At 38.7% G+C, this 15,786-nt stretch overlaps 1 protein-coding gene across 3 annotated transcripts; it reads right to left on the minus strand.

Moving 5' to 3' along the window:
• Nucleotides 1-1,425: 1,425 nt before the first annotated feature.
• On the minus strand, nt 1,426-8,405 carry LOC137100486 (uncharacterized). 3 transcript variants are annotated; one of them, XM_067478336.1, is made up of 12 exons: nt 5,568-8,405; nt 5,295-5,380; nt 4,944-5,072; nt 4,741-4,783; nt 4,564-4,605; nt 4,379-4,454; nt 4,161-4,271; nt 3,602-3,709; nt 3,406-3,492; nt 3,092-3,148; nt 2,182-2,281; nt 1,426-2,080 (listed from the first exon to the last, which is right to left on the minus strand). In XM_067478336.1, the coding sequence occupies exons 1-12, from the start codon at nt 5,629-5,631 to the stop codon at nt 2,033-2,035; spliced, it is 951 nt and encodes a 316-aa protein (XP_067334437.1). In that variant the 5' UTR covers nt 5,632-8,405; the 3' UTR covers nt 1,426-2,032. The 3 variants fall into 3 exon arrangements, with proteins under 3 accessions (XP_067334437.1, XP_067334436.1, XP_067334438.1); XM_067478335.1 differs by having other exon boundaries at nt 5,274-5,380; nt 5,568-6,863; XM_067478337.1 differs by lacking the exon at nt 4,944-5,072 and having other exon boundaries at nt 5,274-5,380; nt 5,568-8,404.
• Between the last annotated feature and the right edge of the window lie 7,381 nt (nt 8,406-15,786).

Here is a 15,786-nt window from a genome sequence, read left to right on the forward strand (position 1 = left end):
CATCAAAGCATTGAGTATTCATCCGTAATTACAGCCTTCCTGCCAGTTTGCCCCTCCCATGTAGCTGTATACTGTTATACTGTATGCCGTACGTGTATGATGTCATGTGATGCCCCACTCCCTACCCATCCACCCATCTGGCCAGCCCTTACCTTGCTCGTGTCCCTTAACTGAAACTCCCCAAGAGGAAAGAGTCTGAGGCCTTGATCACTCAATCACCCTCTTTTCACTGGTACTACACTGACACCTTCACACACTGACATACCAAACATGAGCAACAAAGCCTCTAAGCCCTGACACACTCACTTCCTGGAACTCAGTCCATCTGGGAGGTAGAAAAAGGGGGCATTTTCAAGGTCATTGCACATTTAGGGAAGCTTAAAATAGAATCAGGCATTGACAAACCAAGACGCACAGAAACTCTGAGCAGCGCTCAATAAGGTATTTATGTATTTAAATTCTGCCTGAACTTGTGTGTTTGTGTGTTCATGCAACTACAATACTAGCATATATCAAGCTATAAACATATTTAGTACACATGATTTATTTACTGTCCCTTTAACAGATGGTCAATAAATCAGAGCACTGCACAAGAAAACTCACTGATTAAACACGTGCACACACACATACACATACACTGATTGCACAATAGTACACACAATAGTCAATCAGCAGTACTATAAATGTGGCTTAATTCATTGAAACAAGGGTATTTTAGCCACATGCACAGTGGTTACTCTTAAAAGTGCATTGTGTAAAAGTAGGACATATATGTTCTGTTGTGCTCTTAAGAATCATAGAAGCTACTGCAGTCTGGAATAAATGCACATTAACTGCATTTGCATCGCTCAAATTTAATAAGAGGTGCAATTATGTGGCCTTTCTGTGTCGTCGCGCCTATTTACTGCCCCCTTGTGGTTTAAAGTTCTAGGTGCGTTGTGTTGCCTTCAGTAATATAGGAAACATAGTAAAAATGACCTCAGAAATCCTAAGTGGAGTTAAAAATATATAAACAATTTTAAAAAATCTAAGAATATTGTAATAAACTAATTGTCATCATTATTTATGAAAAAGCAAAAGCCATGCAAGCAAAAAAATAAATAAAAACATGCCAATATGCCAGGTTATTTTGCATAATCAAATTACAACACAAAAAAGCAAAAGCAAATGTAACATTCACATATATATATATATATATATATATATATATATATATATATATATATATATATATATATATATATATATATATATAAAGTTATATGTGTTTTCATTAAACACATTTGTTTTAATTACAAACAATATAAAATACAATAGGTAATATCATGCATATATCTATGCATGTATCAATTTCATTTAAAATATGTACAGGTATTTAATAAACATAACACCATGTCAGTTATATAGGTACATATATTTATAAAAGACATATTTAAGAGTTTTCTCACAGCTGTAAACGTGGTACATTTTCTGACATGTTTTTGGTCCACCCATCCTTTGATCTAGCCAAGCATTCAATATTTCCAGCAACAAATTTCTTTTTTTTTTCAAATGAAACCTGGGTCTTTAATTTCCGTGAATTTCTACAGTGATAACTGTCAGGTGATGTAATAATTTAAGAAAAAGGAATTACCAATAGTAATTTACACGTATTAACATAAATATGTAATCGCATGTTGCTTACTAATTGGCTGTACCTTAATTCAGCATTGTAGAATTGTCTTTCAATCAAAACTTTTGTCATCATATTGATTTACAGATTATATGATTGTGTAAAATTCTGCACATGGGCTTCTAAGAGATCTATCTTCTAACACAATGAAAAAACAAAAGATAGCATGCTCATCAGAAGAGAAAGTCAGATTAAACGTCTGCTGGACTTGATCCAAAGGAACTGCCAGTAAATCTACCCCATACTCTGACTGTGAGAATACTCCTATTATTATTATTATTATTATTATTATTATTATTATTATTATTATTATTATTATTATTATTATTATTATTATTATTATTATTATTATTTTGTATACTATGGTTCTGTTTTTCTCATATTGGGTGTTGACTCCACGTCTGTATCCTGCAGCAAACAAACAAACAAACAAACAAACAAACTGCTTAGTTAAAACACACAATAATAGGGAAAAAGGGATCATATACAGGAGAAAGCTTTCAACTTACTGGTGCAGTAGGGCACATGTTGACCTGGTTTGGGTCAAAGCTGTGCTTGTTCACCAAAGCTATGGCTTCCCCTGTCACATCAAAACTTTGAACAGCTTCTCTGGAGACATAAAAAACAAGGAATAGAGGCATGAACCTCTGCACATTAGCTGCAAAGCTTTGGTTTATGCTCACTTTTTAGATGTCAGAATAGGAGAAACTTCAGATTACTGTTCACACATGTATAAACAACAGGAAAGTGAAAAGATTTATTGTAATAAATACTAGAAACTGGAAAGTGACAGAGAGTTTTGGGGAGACACCAGTTGTTTTTCAGTACCACAATGATTTAGGATACAACCATTGTCCATTTGCATGCTCCTAGAAAAGCTAGGCATGCTTTAGGACTATATCTGCTTTCTAGTTTTTGTCATATTTTACAACTTTAGATTTTATTTCACTTTTTTTTTACATTCTAAACAGAACCTAGTAGAGCACATGGATTGCTTTTGAATAAATACATTTGCATCTATCCAAGGTGAGGGGGGCTATCCTTGCTGTCGCTGGGTGAGAGGCTGGTTAAACCTTGGACAGGTCGCCTGCCAATCTCAGGGCCAACACAGAGAGACACACACAAACATTTAGAGTCACTAATCAAACTAGAATGCATGTCTTTGGACCGTGGTAGGAAACCAGACTACCTGGAGGAAAACCACACACGCAGGATTCAAACGAGGACCTTCTAGATGTGAGGGTGCAGCACTACCCACTCCGGCACCATGCTGACCATTATTACATTTATTATCTTTAATATTCAATATTTCACACTGCTATTTCAGCTACTAATGTGAAGTGATTAACCTCAGGTAACAATATACACACGTTTTCAAACTGCCATACATGAAATCATGTCATGGAATTACAGATTTACCTCACAATGTTGTTTTCTGTGTTATGATTTACTCCTCCTGGATCATCCCTCAGGTTCCTGAAACAGGGATAAACAATATTTTATTGTACCAAAAATCTTTGCTTTTCATGACTTGAAAATGAAAGGTTCTGTTGACATCAAGGGCACTTTTTTTCTTTACTGCAAAACAAATGCTGGATAAGAATGGGATTTAATCTCTCCTGAGAAATCTTCTTTGCTAGCTGCCCAGTTAAAGGGACACTTCACATAAACCTTAAAAAAAAAAAAACAGGCTATAGACACAATAAAGTGTAAAAAAAAAATCTTAAGCTCACATTTTATTTGGCTGGATTCCCTTGTTGCCCAAGTTGTAGTTCAGACGAATGTTTTGAGGAATCTTCCCATCAGCTTTAGTATCAGTACTATGAAGAGAAAGGTTAATTTTAGTAGATTGAAATTAGGAATTCCTACAGGCTAACAAAGGTTAGCGTGGAGAAAAATGTTTATTTCGGAAGGTGTTTGACTGTTAACCTGTCAACATGGACAGTTCTGAGTGTGTTATCTTGCTTGTTCTCATCCATGTAATTTTCACCACATCCACGTGGATCCATGCTAGTGGGTAGTCTGCCGTGAACCAGACTAAAGACAAAGAAAAAAAAAACGTTTATACATGTTTAATATAGTCTCGTAGTCTCAATTTGTTATGATGTCCTGGACTTTACCTTCTTCATTGTGTTTTAAAGGGACATTTAAAACCTAAATTCAAAATTAGCATATACTAATAATGTCCAGTCAAACTGAATTAGCCTATGTTGAGTCTCAAATGGAGTAAGATAGTTGTAACTCAATTTAGATAAGTTTACTTGGCTCAAATTCACCTTTCCTCTGGAGCAGCTCTGCTACAGAACATATTAAAAAGCAGAATTGTTGTACTTTTGACTTCCTTTTATCTATTATTGTTAATATGCACAGCCACAAAGATTATTTAACTACCTGTAACTTAAATGACAGAGGTGCCTTTTTGTGTCCTTAGATGAGCAGAGCCAGTTAAAAAGTAAAAAAGAAAGAAGAAAAAAACAGTAAGACTGACCTAGTTTCATCGCTCTCTCTTCTGTCTGCCGTGGAAATTCCCTTTTTGTGACTACAGAAAGACAGCAGGTATCTTAGAAACCCAGAAAATGTGGGTCTGCCGTGCTGTTTCCTGACAGAAAGAAAGAAACAGTAAACAAACATTTGTAAAGACACAAGACGCTGTGCAAGTCATTGTAGAAATTGACAACTGATAGTCACTGACAAAATTGAACTCACTTTTTCCAAGAAGTGTAGCACCAACAAGGTATCACACTGAGGCAAAGGATCAGTATCAGACAAACTGGTACACCAACTGGAGAACAGACAAAATACAAATATGTCATCATCAAATATGGATATTGCAGCCTTATTGTTAGCAAAAAAATGCTGTGAGGCAGCAGAATCACAAAACACACACTCACTTAGGACCCCTGGTGTCCACGGTTCAGGAGCTTTCCCCATCTCTGTTTAGAAGAAAAAGCTCAGATGTTGTTATTGTTCTTCTAGTAGCAGTACTGTCATTTATTATTATTACAATATTGTCAAAGATATAGAACAAGAATAGGCAGTAAATCAATCACAAGATTTTTTTGAGTTACCGGTAGTTTTAAAGTTCACGCATGCTTCTGCTGCATAGGTGCCCTTGAAAGAAAAAACAGTTGTCTATATTGTGAAAGTGTAGAGATGAAATGAATTACAATTTTATGGATTATTCACATATATATATATATATATATATATATATATATATATATATATATATATATATATACTGTAGGCATTGAAAGAAAGGTGAACTTACATCGTAAAGTATGCATTGTATTTTTAGGTCTCTGCACTGTCTTGTAACAATTGAAGAGCCATCCATGGTGACTACATCAGATAAAAAGTAATAGGACTTTGTCTGGACATTACCATAAGCAGCCACAGTCTGTTGGAAGTTATAAAGCAGTTACTATGACTGACTGCACCAATAAAACATAATATGAAAACACACAGGAAACAAGTCATCGACTTTTCATCCTATATATATATATATATATATATATATATATATCAAAACTTTCTTTATATATATATATATATAAAGAAAGTTTTGAATTTGAGCAGAGTTTAAAGATAATGAACATACGTCATTAATAGAAGCAGAAACCTCAGTTGCAGTAGGACAGTCATACGAGAACTTGAAGCCACTGAGAGTTTTAATATCCTTGCATGAAGTATTTCTTTGAGAACATCCTGTGAGATAACAGAGTAGTACAGTGTATCATTAACAGTCTTTAAGCTGTTAATCAACATTCTTAAAACGCAACAGGAAAAGCAGACAAAGCTCGGTTAGCTTAGCATTACAGAGGGTAAAGATTAACACGAAAAAAAAAAACCCAAATAGGACAAAGATACATATTTACAATGCTCCATGCCTTACCTAGTGTTCTAGAGATGCAGAGTGTCACAATTATGACAGTTATTAGACAAAAATGAGAGGTCATAATGCTAAGAAAAAAACTTGTGAACTGATTTTCAATGAGGAAGTTAACTCCAGGAAGTACAGTAGTGTGTCACTGCCTGTCTTAGTGTTCCTCCCAAAAAAGGAAAGATTGAAATACTCTTTCCAGTTTCTATAGTTTTACATAAATCATTTAATCAGCCACTATGATATCTTATCATAAAACATTATTCAAATGTATGTAAATATAATCACACTGCCTTGTTTCGCACTGGGCCATCAGTTTAGATTTCCATTTTGCAGAGTGCACTTTTACTCAGCACACACTAGGGGAGGCCATCATACTGTGGGTCAGAGTCAGGGGGACGCATGCATGTATCCATGTTGTCTTGTTTATCTATGCTCTCCTGTTATCATAACAGACTGCTCATGGGTAGAGGATGTCAGTCGTCCTAACTTGTTCTAACCATGAGAGATCTGAGGGAAAGCAGAGCCCTAGAGAACTAAAAGAGGTTTCTGTCATTTCTCTTTCAGACACACATCCACACACACGGTGCAAAAGATAAAGCACAGGCCGGTGTGGTGCAGCACGCTTCATTTACACTGCGCCTTCTCTGGTTCGCCGGGAAAACACAGACCAGAGTCTGTATCACCCACTGTTTGTGAGCCCCTCTCTATGCCTTTAACTGCATTTCCTTTCTTTCCCCCATCTCTCTGTCTCCCACTACCTCTTCTGCTTTGCCCATGCCTGTTATTCTCACATGGGAACTGTCGATTGTAGCTGTAGCAAAAATCTTCTAAATCTTCTAAATCATACGCTCAAGTTTCATTAGTGCATTGGCTTAGATGTGGAGTAGATAAAGTGACATTGAAGCCAAGTGAATTTACTTAATACCTAATTTCGGGTGCCTAACTTGTTTAACTTTGTATGTTTTTGATCGTTTCATCACTCCTTGGCCTGATCCGTAATGAATAAAGACAGCAGCATCACAACAAACATGAATTGAGAGCATAAATGGACTTGGCACAGCTCTCCTGGGAGGGAGGAGCTGTGTGGCAGAGGACTTTTTACATAGATATCAAGTGACAGTGGGTGGCTTGGATAGCCAGCCATCCCTCTCTATATTGACTGAGCCCCTGCATAAACAGTGGAGATCAGCAATGACGCAGGACAGCCTGAAAACACGCACAGAGCTAAGAACATGCATGTCCAATGTCCCACTGACACAAACAGAACATGTAGTTCTGCAGTCTGAAGGAGTATTTTCTGGACAGTCCAAACAGAATTTTAAAGTAAATAATTGCAACTTTGCTGCATTTTAGTCGTCATGTCTCGACAACATAAGAGCAGCAATTAGTGATAAACAGCTATCTTCCTCTTACAGCCACCTCCTCAATCCTTCATTCCCTGTCTGTGTGGATGAGGCTAATACTCTAGGAGTTTGAAAGGTAGACAGGCTCTGGTATTTGAAAGATTCTTTCATAAGCAGAGTTGAGTAGAGTTTATCCAGTTAATCACTATGAACACAACTTTTTTATTAAAAATGCATGCACTATTTAGGGTCTGTGAGTGAAGTCAGAGCTGAGGCAAAGCGTCACCCTGAGAATCCTGAGTAGCTCTGAAACAATAGTGCTGGCTACTTAGTATCCTGCTTGGCTTGAATCCACTTAGCTCCACAACGGTTTCAAAATACACCCTCTAGAAAGTCGACCACAACCAAACCATCATATAGAAGCCAGAAGTGATTCCTTTTAGGAAAACAATATCATGTTCACACTTGAGAAAGAACACTTTGACTTCTTTTATCCGGTGTCTCACACAGACATTTATAGGTTTATTATAAATCCACAGAGCATCATAACAAGCCTTTATGCACCCACAAGAAAGCAGGGCTGTTACAGATACTTTGGTTTGGTCCAGTCAGCTCAGTATGAGGCCTGAAACTCCCAATGGCACAGGTTTGATATCACAAAGAGGAAGTACACAAACGCATGAACTCACACCAGCATATGTCATTACATACAGAGAAATCCAGCATGTTGTCTGGGTTGTACACTGCTTGCCCACAATATGGCAATGTGTCAGTAATGTGTTCTATAATACAAAAACGTGTAGCATAATCACGCTGTGTGGTTACATTTTGGCATTTCATCTTTCCAAAACATGAACTATACTAAAAGTATATTAGGATGTCTTTCATGGGAAGAAGAAGTAACATGGGCTCACACAATACCATACATAGTACACCCCCACCCATCTAATCCTCCTTCACACATATTAAGGTTTCTGCCACACTCAGTCGGACCTCATTCCCAAACCGACAGCTAACCTTTGCAGAGCTTGGTTAGCCTGGCACAGCAACTTGATCTTGCTGAGAAAGTTTCATACAAGGAAGCAAATAAAAGAACCTAATCAAAAACACCTCCCATCCACAGGGCCAAACATGAGAGAGACTGTTGACCGAAAGCCTCCGTCCTCAGAGACCAGTGTTTGAATATTCTGTATACTGAATATTCAAAGTGGTGAGGTGGCGTATTTTGCATTCGGCTATCACATGCAAACAGCATGAGCACTTTACAGTATGATTCCCAGCAGTTTTTGTTCACATGCTGCTGAGGGACATGTTGTGCAATATCATAAAGCAACTTGGACAGGCTTTATTAATCTGTTTTCCAGCTCAATCTACTGAGAGGGATCTTTGTCAGAAAACAAGTCTTTCTATTTGAAGCATGGCCTCCAGTTAAACTTGTTCAACTTCTGCCTTCTTTGTACATTTAACTCTCCTCCTTACTTTATTTTCTCTCTCACTTTTTTCTTCCCGTCATCTGTTTCCCCCTTTCTCTGCTCTTTTCCCTCCTTCACAATCACCCCCCCACCCCACTCTCTTCAATTCATTTCCCCACTGTGATTCGCTGCTGGAGCAAGTCTTTGGCTGGGGGAACTCAGGGCAAGCGTGTCTTGTTACAGCACTCCAGGCCCTCTGATAAAGCACTGTATTGTGAAGCATAATCCCTCAGAAACAATCAGGATTTTTTTTATACCATGCCCTCTGTTGTTTTCTGAAGCCTCAAACATTAATATACACACAGCATGTACACACACATACAATACCCAACTCACACACGCCAGCATTTGTTCCCATCTACTAAACAAGTACATGTACAAGCAGTGGCACGCATGTGGCATTTGATCTCATGTGAAAGTATGCAATAATATAAAATCAAACTACCTATATTTGATTAACTTTGTTAACTACTTCCTGCCATTCACAGCCAAATAGTACATGACTGTGTCACCTTCAGCTATGAGTGACACAACATGAGGTTTTTGAGGGCAGGGATTTGCAAATGCAGCTCTGTAAAATGACAGTTAAGTCAGAATGTCTGTCACTGTCGGGTTTTGCTAAGGCGGCCCTTCTGTAGCTGGTCACACTTGAATGAGCCCTATTGTTTAATAAACAAAGCCTTGTGTTGGGTTGTCCTCTGGATTGGTGACAAGATTACCTGAAAAAACTGGGGAGATAAGAGTGATGAAAAACAGCACAGTAAAACAGCACAGTACAAGAAACCTAATTCAAACCTGTGGATTCCTGGCTAATCAAAATATGTGTCATTCATTATAACATTTTATGAAAGGTTGATCTGCACTTTAAACAAGTTCAACTGTCTAACCACTTCATTTCAAGATTGTGCCCGTATGGATGTTTTTTTAACCAAAGACTGTTAAACAGTCTAGACCGTTATAGGTAGATACCTCTGCGGTTCGGTGCCTGGGATGAGATTGCCTCCCTGTCCCCGTCTTTCTTAGTTTTCCAGGAGGACGTTTTCACTCCTTCTCTGGCTTTTTCCATCCTGTCATTATCTGTCACCACGCAATAAAAGGGAAGAAGAAACATCATTATAGGACAGAGGCAGCCATAATTCAACCCACAAAGTTAACACTACTAACAAGCCAGCAGCTGTAGCGGTCAGACTGACATTGCTCAACAATTACACCAAATGACTTTAGGAAATCTATAAAATCTATTGTAGTGCACCTGTTGTAAAAACAGAGCATGGGCAACACATTTAATAATGTAATTTTTACTGTTACAAAATATAATGTCCACTCCTCACTTTACTGCATTTACTGACTTCTGTCTACCTGCTGTCTACCTCTTCTTGTGAATTGAAGTTAGTGGACCACCACTACACAATAGTTCACTACATTCATAATTAGGTATTACAGGAACATTGGTGGGTGTCTGGAGTCTGCACGGTCATTAAATGCCTGTACTAAGCTATCATTGCAGCCACACGTACAAAAGGGTGAGTAAAGGGATGTATATTCACACACAAGAGCAGAAAGAAAGAGTTTCCTAGGAACGCACAAGCTCGCTTCATGCACTGCTGTGCTGTGACCTCGGCACCCCAGGTATTTTTATTCCCAGTATTCCTCCCACTAGGTTCTGGTGATGACTGTAATTATAGCTGACGGATATCACTCATACATACGGTGTTATAGACCCACACACACAATACTCTATTGCTCTTATACTCTCACTTTTACAGACACATTATAATCTCACACACACATTAGCCAACGGCCTCACACATCATGAATCAGATAAGGGTAATTGTGAAACATGGTTTTGCTGTCATATTAGCAAAACAAGGTGAATTAAAACTAGGTCATGTGTCTTTTGCCACTGTGGCAAGAAGTGGCAATAACACAATAATGACACCGTATATTTTTCTGTACTGTCTATTTTACCTTTGTAATTGCAACAAATAAATTCTTGCCCGTATCTCAACAATACCACAAAAAAAGAGGAGTAATAAACTCAATGAACACACTAAGTAACATAGGGATTAAAAAGTTTTATCATGAGATAAAGATGATCACTCAACAACTCTGTGTTGCTTTTCAATGACCTTTCACTCTAAGGGGAAGTAATATTCTCTTGGTGTACGTCCGCAAGCACACAGCCACTTGCTAAAAACACTTTCAAGAATGACTCATCTCGCCATATCACGTCTTTCCACATCTCTGTAGACCAGTGTGTAGGGCTGTTTCACCTCTGAACTCTCAAATTTGCATTCCTGTTTGTAGGTTTTTATCATGCCTTGCACTGGCATTCTGGTTATTTCTTTTTCCTTACATATCACACAAATGCAGAAAAATCAATGTCACAAAATGTGCAATGTCAACCACTAAAACATTTGCCCGTTGAGCAATCATCATGATTGAATCTCCTATCCTGACATCTATGTTCCAACAATGAACCCTGAGTCACTTCTTGTCCTTTTGAATGACTTTATCAACTGGATGTACTCAATATTTTATTATATGTCATAGAGCATGACTGAATGTTTACTGCCAATCATACAAAGCCATGCATCTGTGTAAAGCATCTACTTCTAAGGTTCTCAGATAATTTATTTAGCTTTTTACTTTAATTTGTCACTTTTCTTTATATTCCAATAAAAGGCAAAATAGTATATCAGGGAAAATGTAGGGGTTTACTGTTTTTGCACACAGCAACGTGTATTGAAGAATCTACAGGCTCTTACAGATTTTAGTGTGCACATACCCACAGATACATATGTACACAAACACACACACACACATTAATGAAGACACAGACTTTCACTGACCCAACACGTTTTATATGATTGTTTTTAAGCAAGTGTCTCTTACACATCATCTCTTACATTCAATTTTATGATGTTTACTTGAGTAATAGTCTGCTTAAGTGATGAATGGGCTGTTTTCATGATTCCCTTTCTTGTATTCACTTGGGCTGAGTGTCATGTCACTATTACCACAACACGCAAATGTTTGTGTTGTAGGAGGCTTACCATGTTGACCTTGGAACCCAGGCTCCCACCTCTCTGCAGATATCACTGACACCTCACAAGTTCTGACTATTGTTTTTTTCCCCCATGATCTTGTTTTTGCATTCCAGTCTGCCCTGAGTAACCTGCTAGTTATGGAGAAAACATGAACACTTAAACACACACTCAACATCTCTTATTCTTCAGAGTGCAAAATATAAACAAAGTGGTTTAGTGTCTCGCCGATGTTCCCTGTCTGAGTCCAGGTAAATAAGCTTGCATTATTGAAGAATGTTATGTCAAAGTCTAACTAGCTTGTTGAGTCAAATCTTCAAAGTTTTAACCATATGACTAGAAAATCCATCTAAATGTGTTTACATGTTTTTTAGGTTCCAAAGATCCTCAACAAACAGAATCAGCAGGTAGCTAAAGTCACAGTACCCTGAAAGGTTCAATATCACATTAAAATAAACACTGTGTGTAACACGCTATGTCTTATCAGGCAACATTCCATTGTTTTGCACTTTTGTATCACCCCTTCACCCTTGCAAAGAAAACAATATGACCCAAGAAGGTGGTAAATAGTAGTTTGTAAATTTTTCAACTCCATGAGCTGTATGCCATGATCAGTTATACTAGACTACAGAGGAACATATTAAAGAGAAATTTTGCTTTTCCACAAACCTTAACAAACCTCAGATAGTAAAAAAAATGTTTCCTCCATGGAACTTTTCAGCTCTGTGCAAATATAAGCGGAATTATAATTTGATAAACTGATAGGATATTAGGCGCTTACATACCTGTGCTAGTGTAAACATTGTAAAGACTTTGCAGAAAATGACACATACAGATCGGTTTATCATATAGCTTTTTTATATGCACACATTGACTCCCTCTCTCTGTCTCTCTCATTAGCATTTCATATAACTCTCAAAATGCTTCACATTCAACCTCATATGACCAGCACAGTATGTACTGTATGGTGCACTACAGTAGATAACTAAGTGATACTATCCTCATCAGATACTATGTTTACATGCATTTACTGTTGTGTCTCTGAGGAGGTGAACAAATATCACTTACCTACACAGATATACAATAAGGTTTTCATATTTGTCAGTGATGGTGGCCATGATAAAGTGGCCTGTAGTTCTCTGATACATCTTTGACCAGTTTTGGAGGAGACCTCTTTGTACACTATTTCAAGCGTTAATAAGCTAAGGCACATCCTAAAATCCTAGAATAGCTGAGAGGAGAACAAGGGAAGCGAAAAGATCAATCTACCCAAGCACACAAAACAAAACCCAAGCAGACTCTTATTTTGATACTGATATGAGTCTTGCATGTGGGCTCATGTCTGCATGGGCCCACATGCCGTTCTAATGGTTGCATTTACTGACTGTCATTGCTATGGGAGATTTAGAAATATGCATAACAGTGAGGCTGGGGGAGCCCACCCGAACTTGAGCATACTAAGAGTCCATTAATCTGTTTTAATTCTATTAAGAACTGGACTATAGCTGCAGAAGAGAAGAGCTGAGTTCCAGAAGCTAGGTCTTTAATGCCTTAGAGACCATCAGTGAAAAGCTCTTACCTAACAACATTTCAGTGAGGAAATTTCTTTTTCTTCACAGTTGCATCAATTTACGTTGTAAAGAAGCTTTTACCTGCTTAATTTACATAAGGACTGTGAGAAGGCAAATTTTTAATCTCCATCAAAAGAGCTATTTCTTCTCAATAAGCACATGTTAGACAGAGATTTGTGAAGTTAGACAGAAGAAACAGATGATACGTGTCCTTTTCTCAGGCATAAAAAAATATGTACAGACACAGCTCTGTTATTGATGCACCTGTTCAATTTCGCAAATATCCTAATTTTATCAAGAAATTGCCTGAAATATGAGGAAGAGGGGTAAAGTGAGTTTAGTTATCATTCTTGGGCAAGCATGTGGAGGGTAAGGGCTTAAACCTGTAGAGATAAGAGATTAAAAAGCCTCCATTTTCAATGAGCACAGTGTGGGCTTCTGTTCTACTGTGTGCACAGACACAACAGTGTAAATAGTAAGGCCTTTGGGCTCTGGACCTCAGTAACCTGAACATACAGAATTTGCCACTGCTTGTCGACCTCCATTCATTCCCATTAGGGCCAAGAGGTCAGTGAGAAGGAGGACAGTCGCAGTGTAAACGAGATGTCATGTTTGACGGTGTGTGTAAGCTCAGCTCAGTGAAGCAGCCTGCGTCTCGCTCAGCTCAGTCACACACACCTAAACATAAGACAATAACAAGCAGTGAGGCAGACCCAGACAGACAAGAACCTGTCACACAAGCACAGGCATATACGTTGCTCAAGAATGAAATGTGTCTCCTTAGTTACAGTATTATGAAACAAAACAGGTCTGAAAACCACGGTCACATTCCTTCCCATCCTGACACCCCACACCCTTTACCCTCACTCACCCCGATCTACCACCCCATCTGCTCTGCCAACTGCTCCATTAGTCCTTCCTTTTATTACTGAACCACTTTCCCTGCGTGTCTCTCCCCCCTTACTTCAGTGTTATGCACACACCCATTACTGAAGCTCTCCCTCCTTCCTTCTCTCCCTTTTGGCATCTCTGTCTAATCTGGGCTACTTGTGTTTCTCCTTGCTCAGCCTGGGAGAGCAGCGAAGAGAGAAAAAAATAAATGAAAGAAAATGTCCCAGACACTCCAACCTGTGTCTGGCTGAAACAGCCCATCATGCTCCACTGCACTCAAAAAGGACTGAAAGCAAGAAAGGGGAGAGCGAAGAATGGTGTGAAGGGGGGTGGGGTGGGGGGTGGGGGGTGGGGGGGGGGGGGGGGGGGGTGAGCTGTGGTAATGAAAGAAACTGGGAGAGCATTGGAGAGGTTAAATCACATACCATTTCAGTGTTTACATTTTGTTTCAGCCCATATTCCCTTACTTCCTCTGAGTCTGGTATCCCATTTGTAAATAATTAATTGGTATTGTGTGGTGAATGACTTACAAACAGGTAAATACCTTACTTTATTAACTCTACTTGTGAGAAGCCAAACCACTAAAGATACAGTGCATCCAGAAAGTATTCACAGGATTTAACTTTTTCCACATTTTTCCATGTTACAACCTTATTCCAAAATGGATAAAATTCATTATTTTTCTCACAATTCTACAAATAATAATACCCCATAATGACAACGTGAAAGAAGTTTGTTTGAAATCTGCACAAATTTATTAAAAATAAAAAACAAAAAACAAAACACATGGAAATAAATATTCATCGCCTTTGCTTACTACTTTCTTGAAGCACCTTTAGCGTCAATTACAGCCTTTTTGAGTACGATGCTACTAGCTTGGCACATCTACTTTGGCGCAGTTTCTCCCATTCATATTTGCAGTATCTCTCAAGCTCCCTCAGATTGGATGGGAAGCATTGCTGTACACCCATTTTCCGATCTCTCCAGAGATGTTCAATCGGGTTCAAGTCTGGGCTCTAGCTGCGTCACTCATGGCCACTCCATTGTTATCTTGGCTGTGTGGTTAGGGTTGTTGTCCTGTTGCAAGATGAGCCGTTGCCCCAGTCTGAGGTCCAGAATGCTCTGGAACAGGTTTTCATCAAGGGTGTCTCTTTCTGCATTCCTCTTTCCCTCGATCCTGACTAATCTCCCAGTTCCTGCTGCTGAAAAACATCCCCACTGCACGATGCTGCCACCACCATGCTTTACTGTAGGGATGGTATTGGACAGGTGGTGAGTGGTGCCTGGTTTCCTCCAGACATGACATTTGACATTTATGTCAAAGAGTTCCATTGTTTCTTCAGACAAGAGAATTTTGTCCTTCAGCCGCGCTGTCATGTGCCTTTTACTGAGGAGTGGTTTCCGTTTGGCCACTCTACTATACAGGCCTGATTGGTGGAGTGGTACAGAGATGGTTGATCCTCTGGAAGGTTCTCCTCTCTCCACTGAGAAACGCTACAGCTCTTACACAGTGACCATCAGGTTCTTGGTCATCTCCCTGACTAACACCCTTATCTCTCAATTTCTCAGTTTGGTCCGTCTGCTCTAGGAAGACTCCTGGTGGTTCCAAACGTCTTCCATTTACGGATGATGGAGGCAACTGAGCACATTAGGACCTTCAAAGCTGCAAAAATGTTTCTGTACCCTTCCCCATATCTGTGCCCGATAAAATCCTGTCTCAGAGGTCTACAGACATTTCCTTGGAATTGGTTTGTGCTCTGACATGCACTGTTAATTTTGAGACCACATAGACAGGTGTATAATTTGAATTTTCCACAGGTGGACTCCAATCAATTTGTAGAAACATCTCAAGAATGATCAGTGGCAACAGGATGCACCAGAGCTAAATTTTCAATACTCACTAC

Source organism: Channa argus, chromosome 15 (assembly GCF_033026475.1).
Source record: "Channa argus isolate prfri chromosome 15, Channa argus male v1.0, whole genome shotgun sequence".
Classification (NCBI taxonomy): domain Eukaryota; kingdom Metazoa; phylum Chordata; class Actinopteri; order Anabantiformes; family Channidae; genus Channa; species Channa argus.

What these genes read in the sequence shown, in the direction of transcription:
- LOC137100486 (XM_067478335.1), bottom strand. Translation starts at nt 5,631, where the DNA reads ATGACCTCTCATTTTTGTCTAATAACTGTCATAATTGTGACACTCTGC. An exon ending in TTTCTGCTTCTATTAATGAC is followed by an intron (nt 5,073 to 5,273) that starts GTATGTTCATTA and finishes AACTTCCAACAG; the next exon opens with ACTGTGGCTGCTTATGGTAA. An exon ending in TACAATGCATACTTTACGAT is followed by an intron (nt 4,784 to 4,943) that starts GTAAGTTCACCT and finishes TTTTCTTTCAAG; the next exon opens with GGCACCTATGCAGCAGAAGC.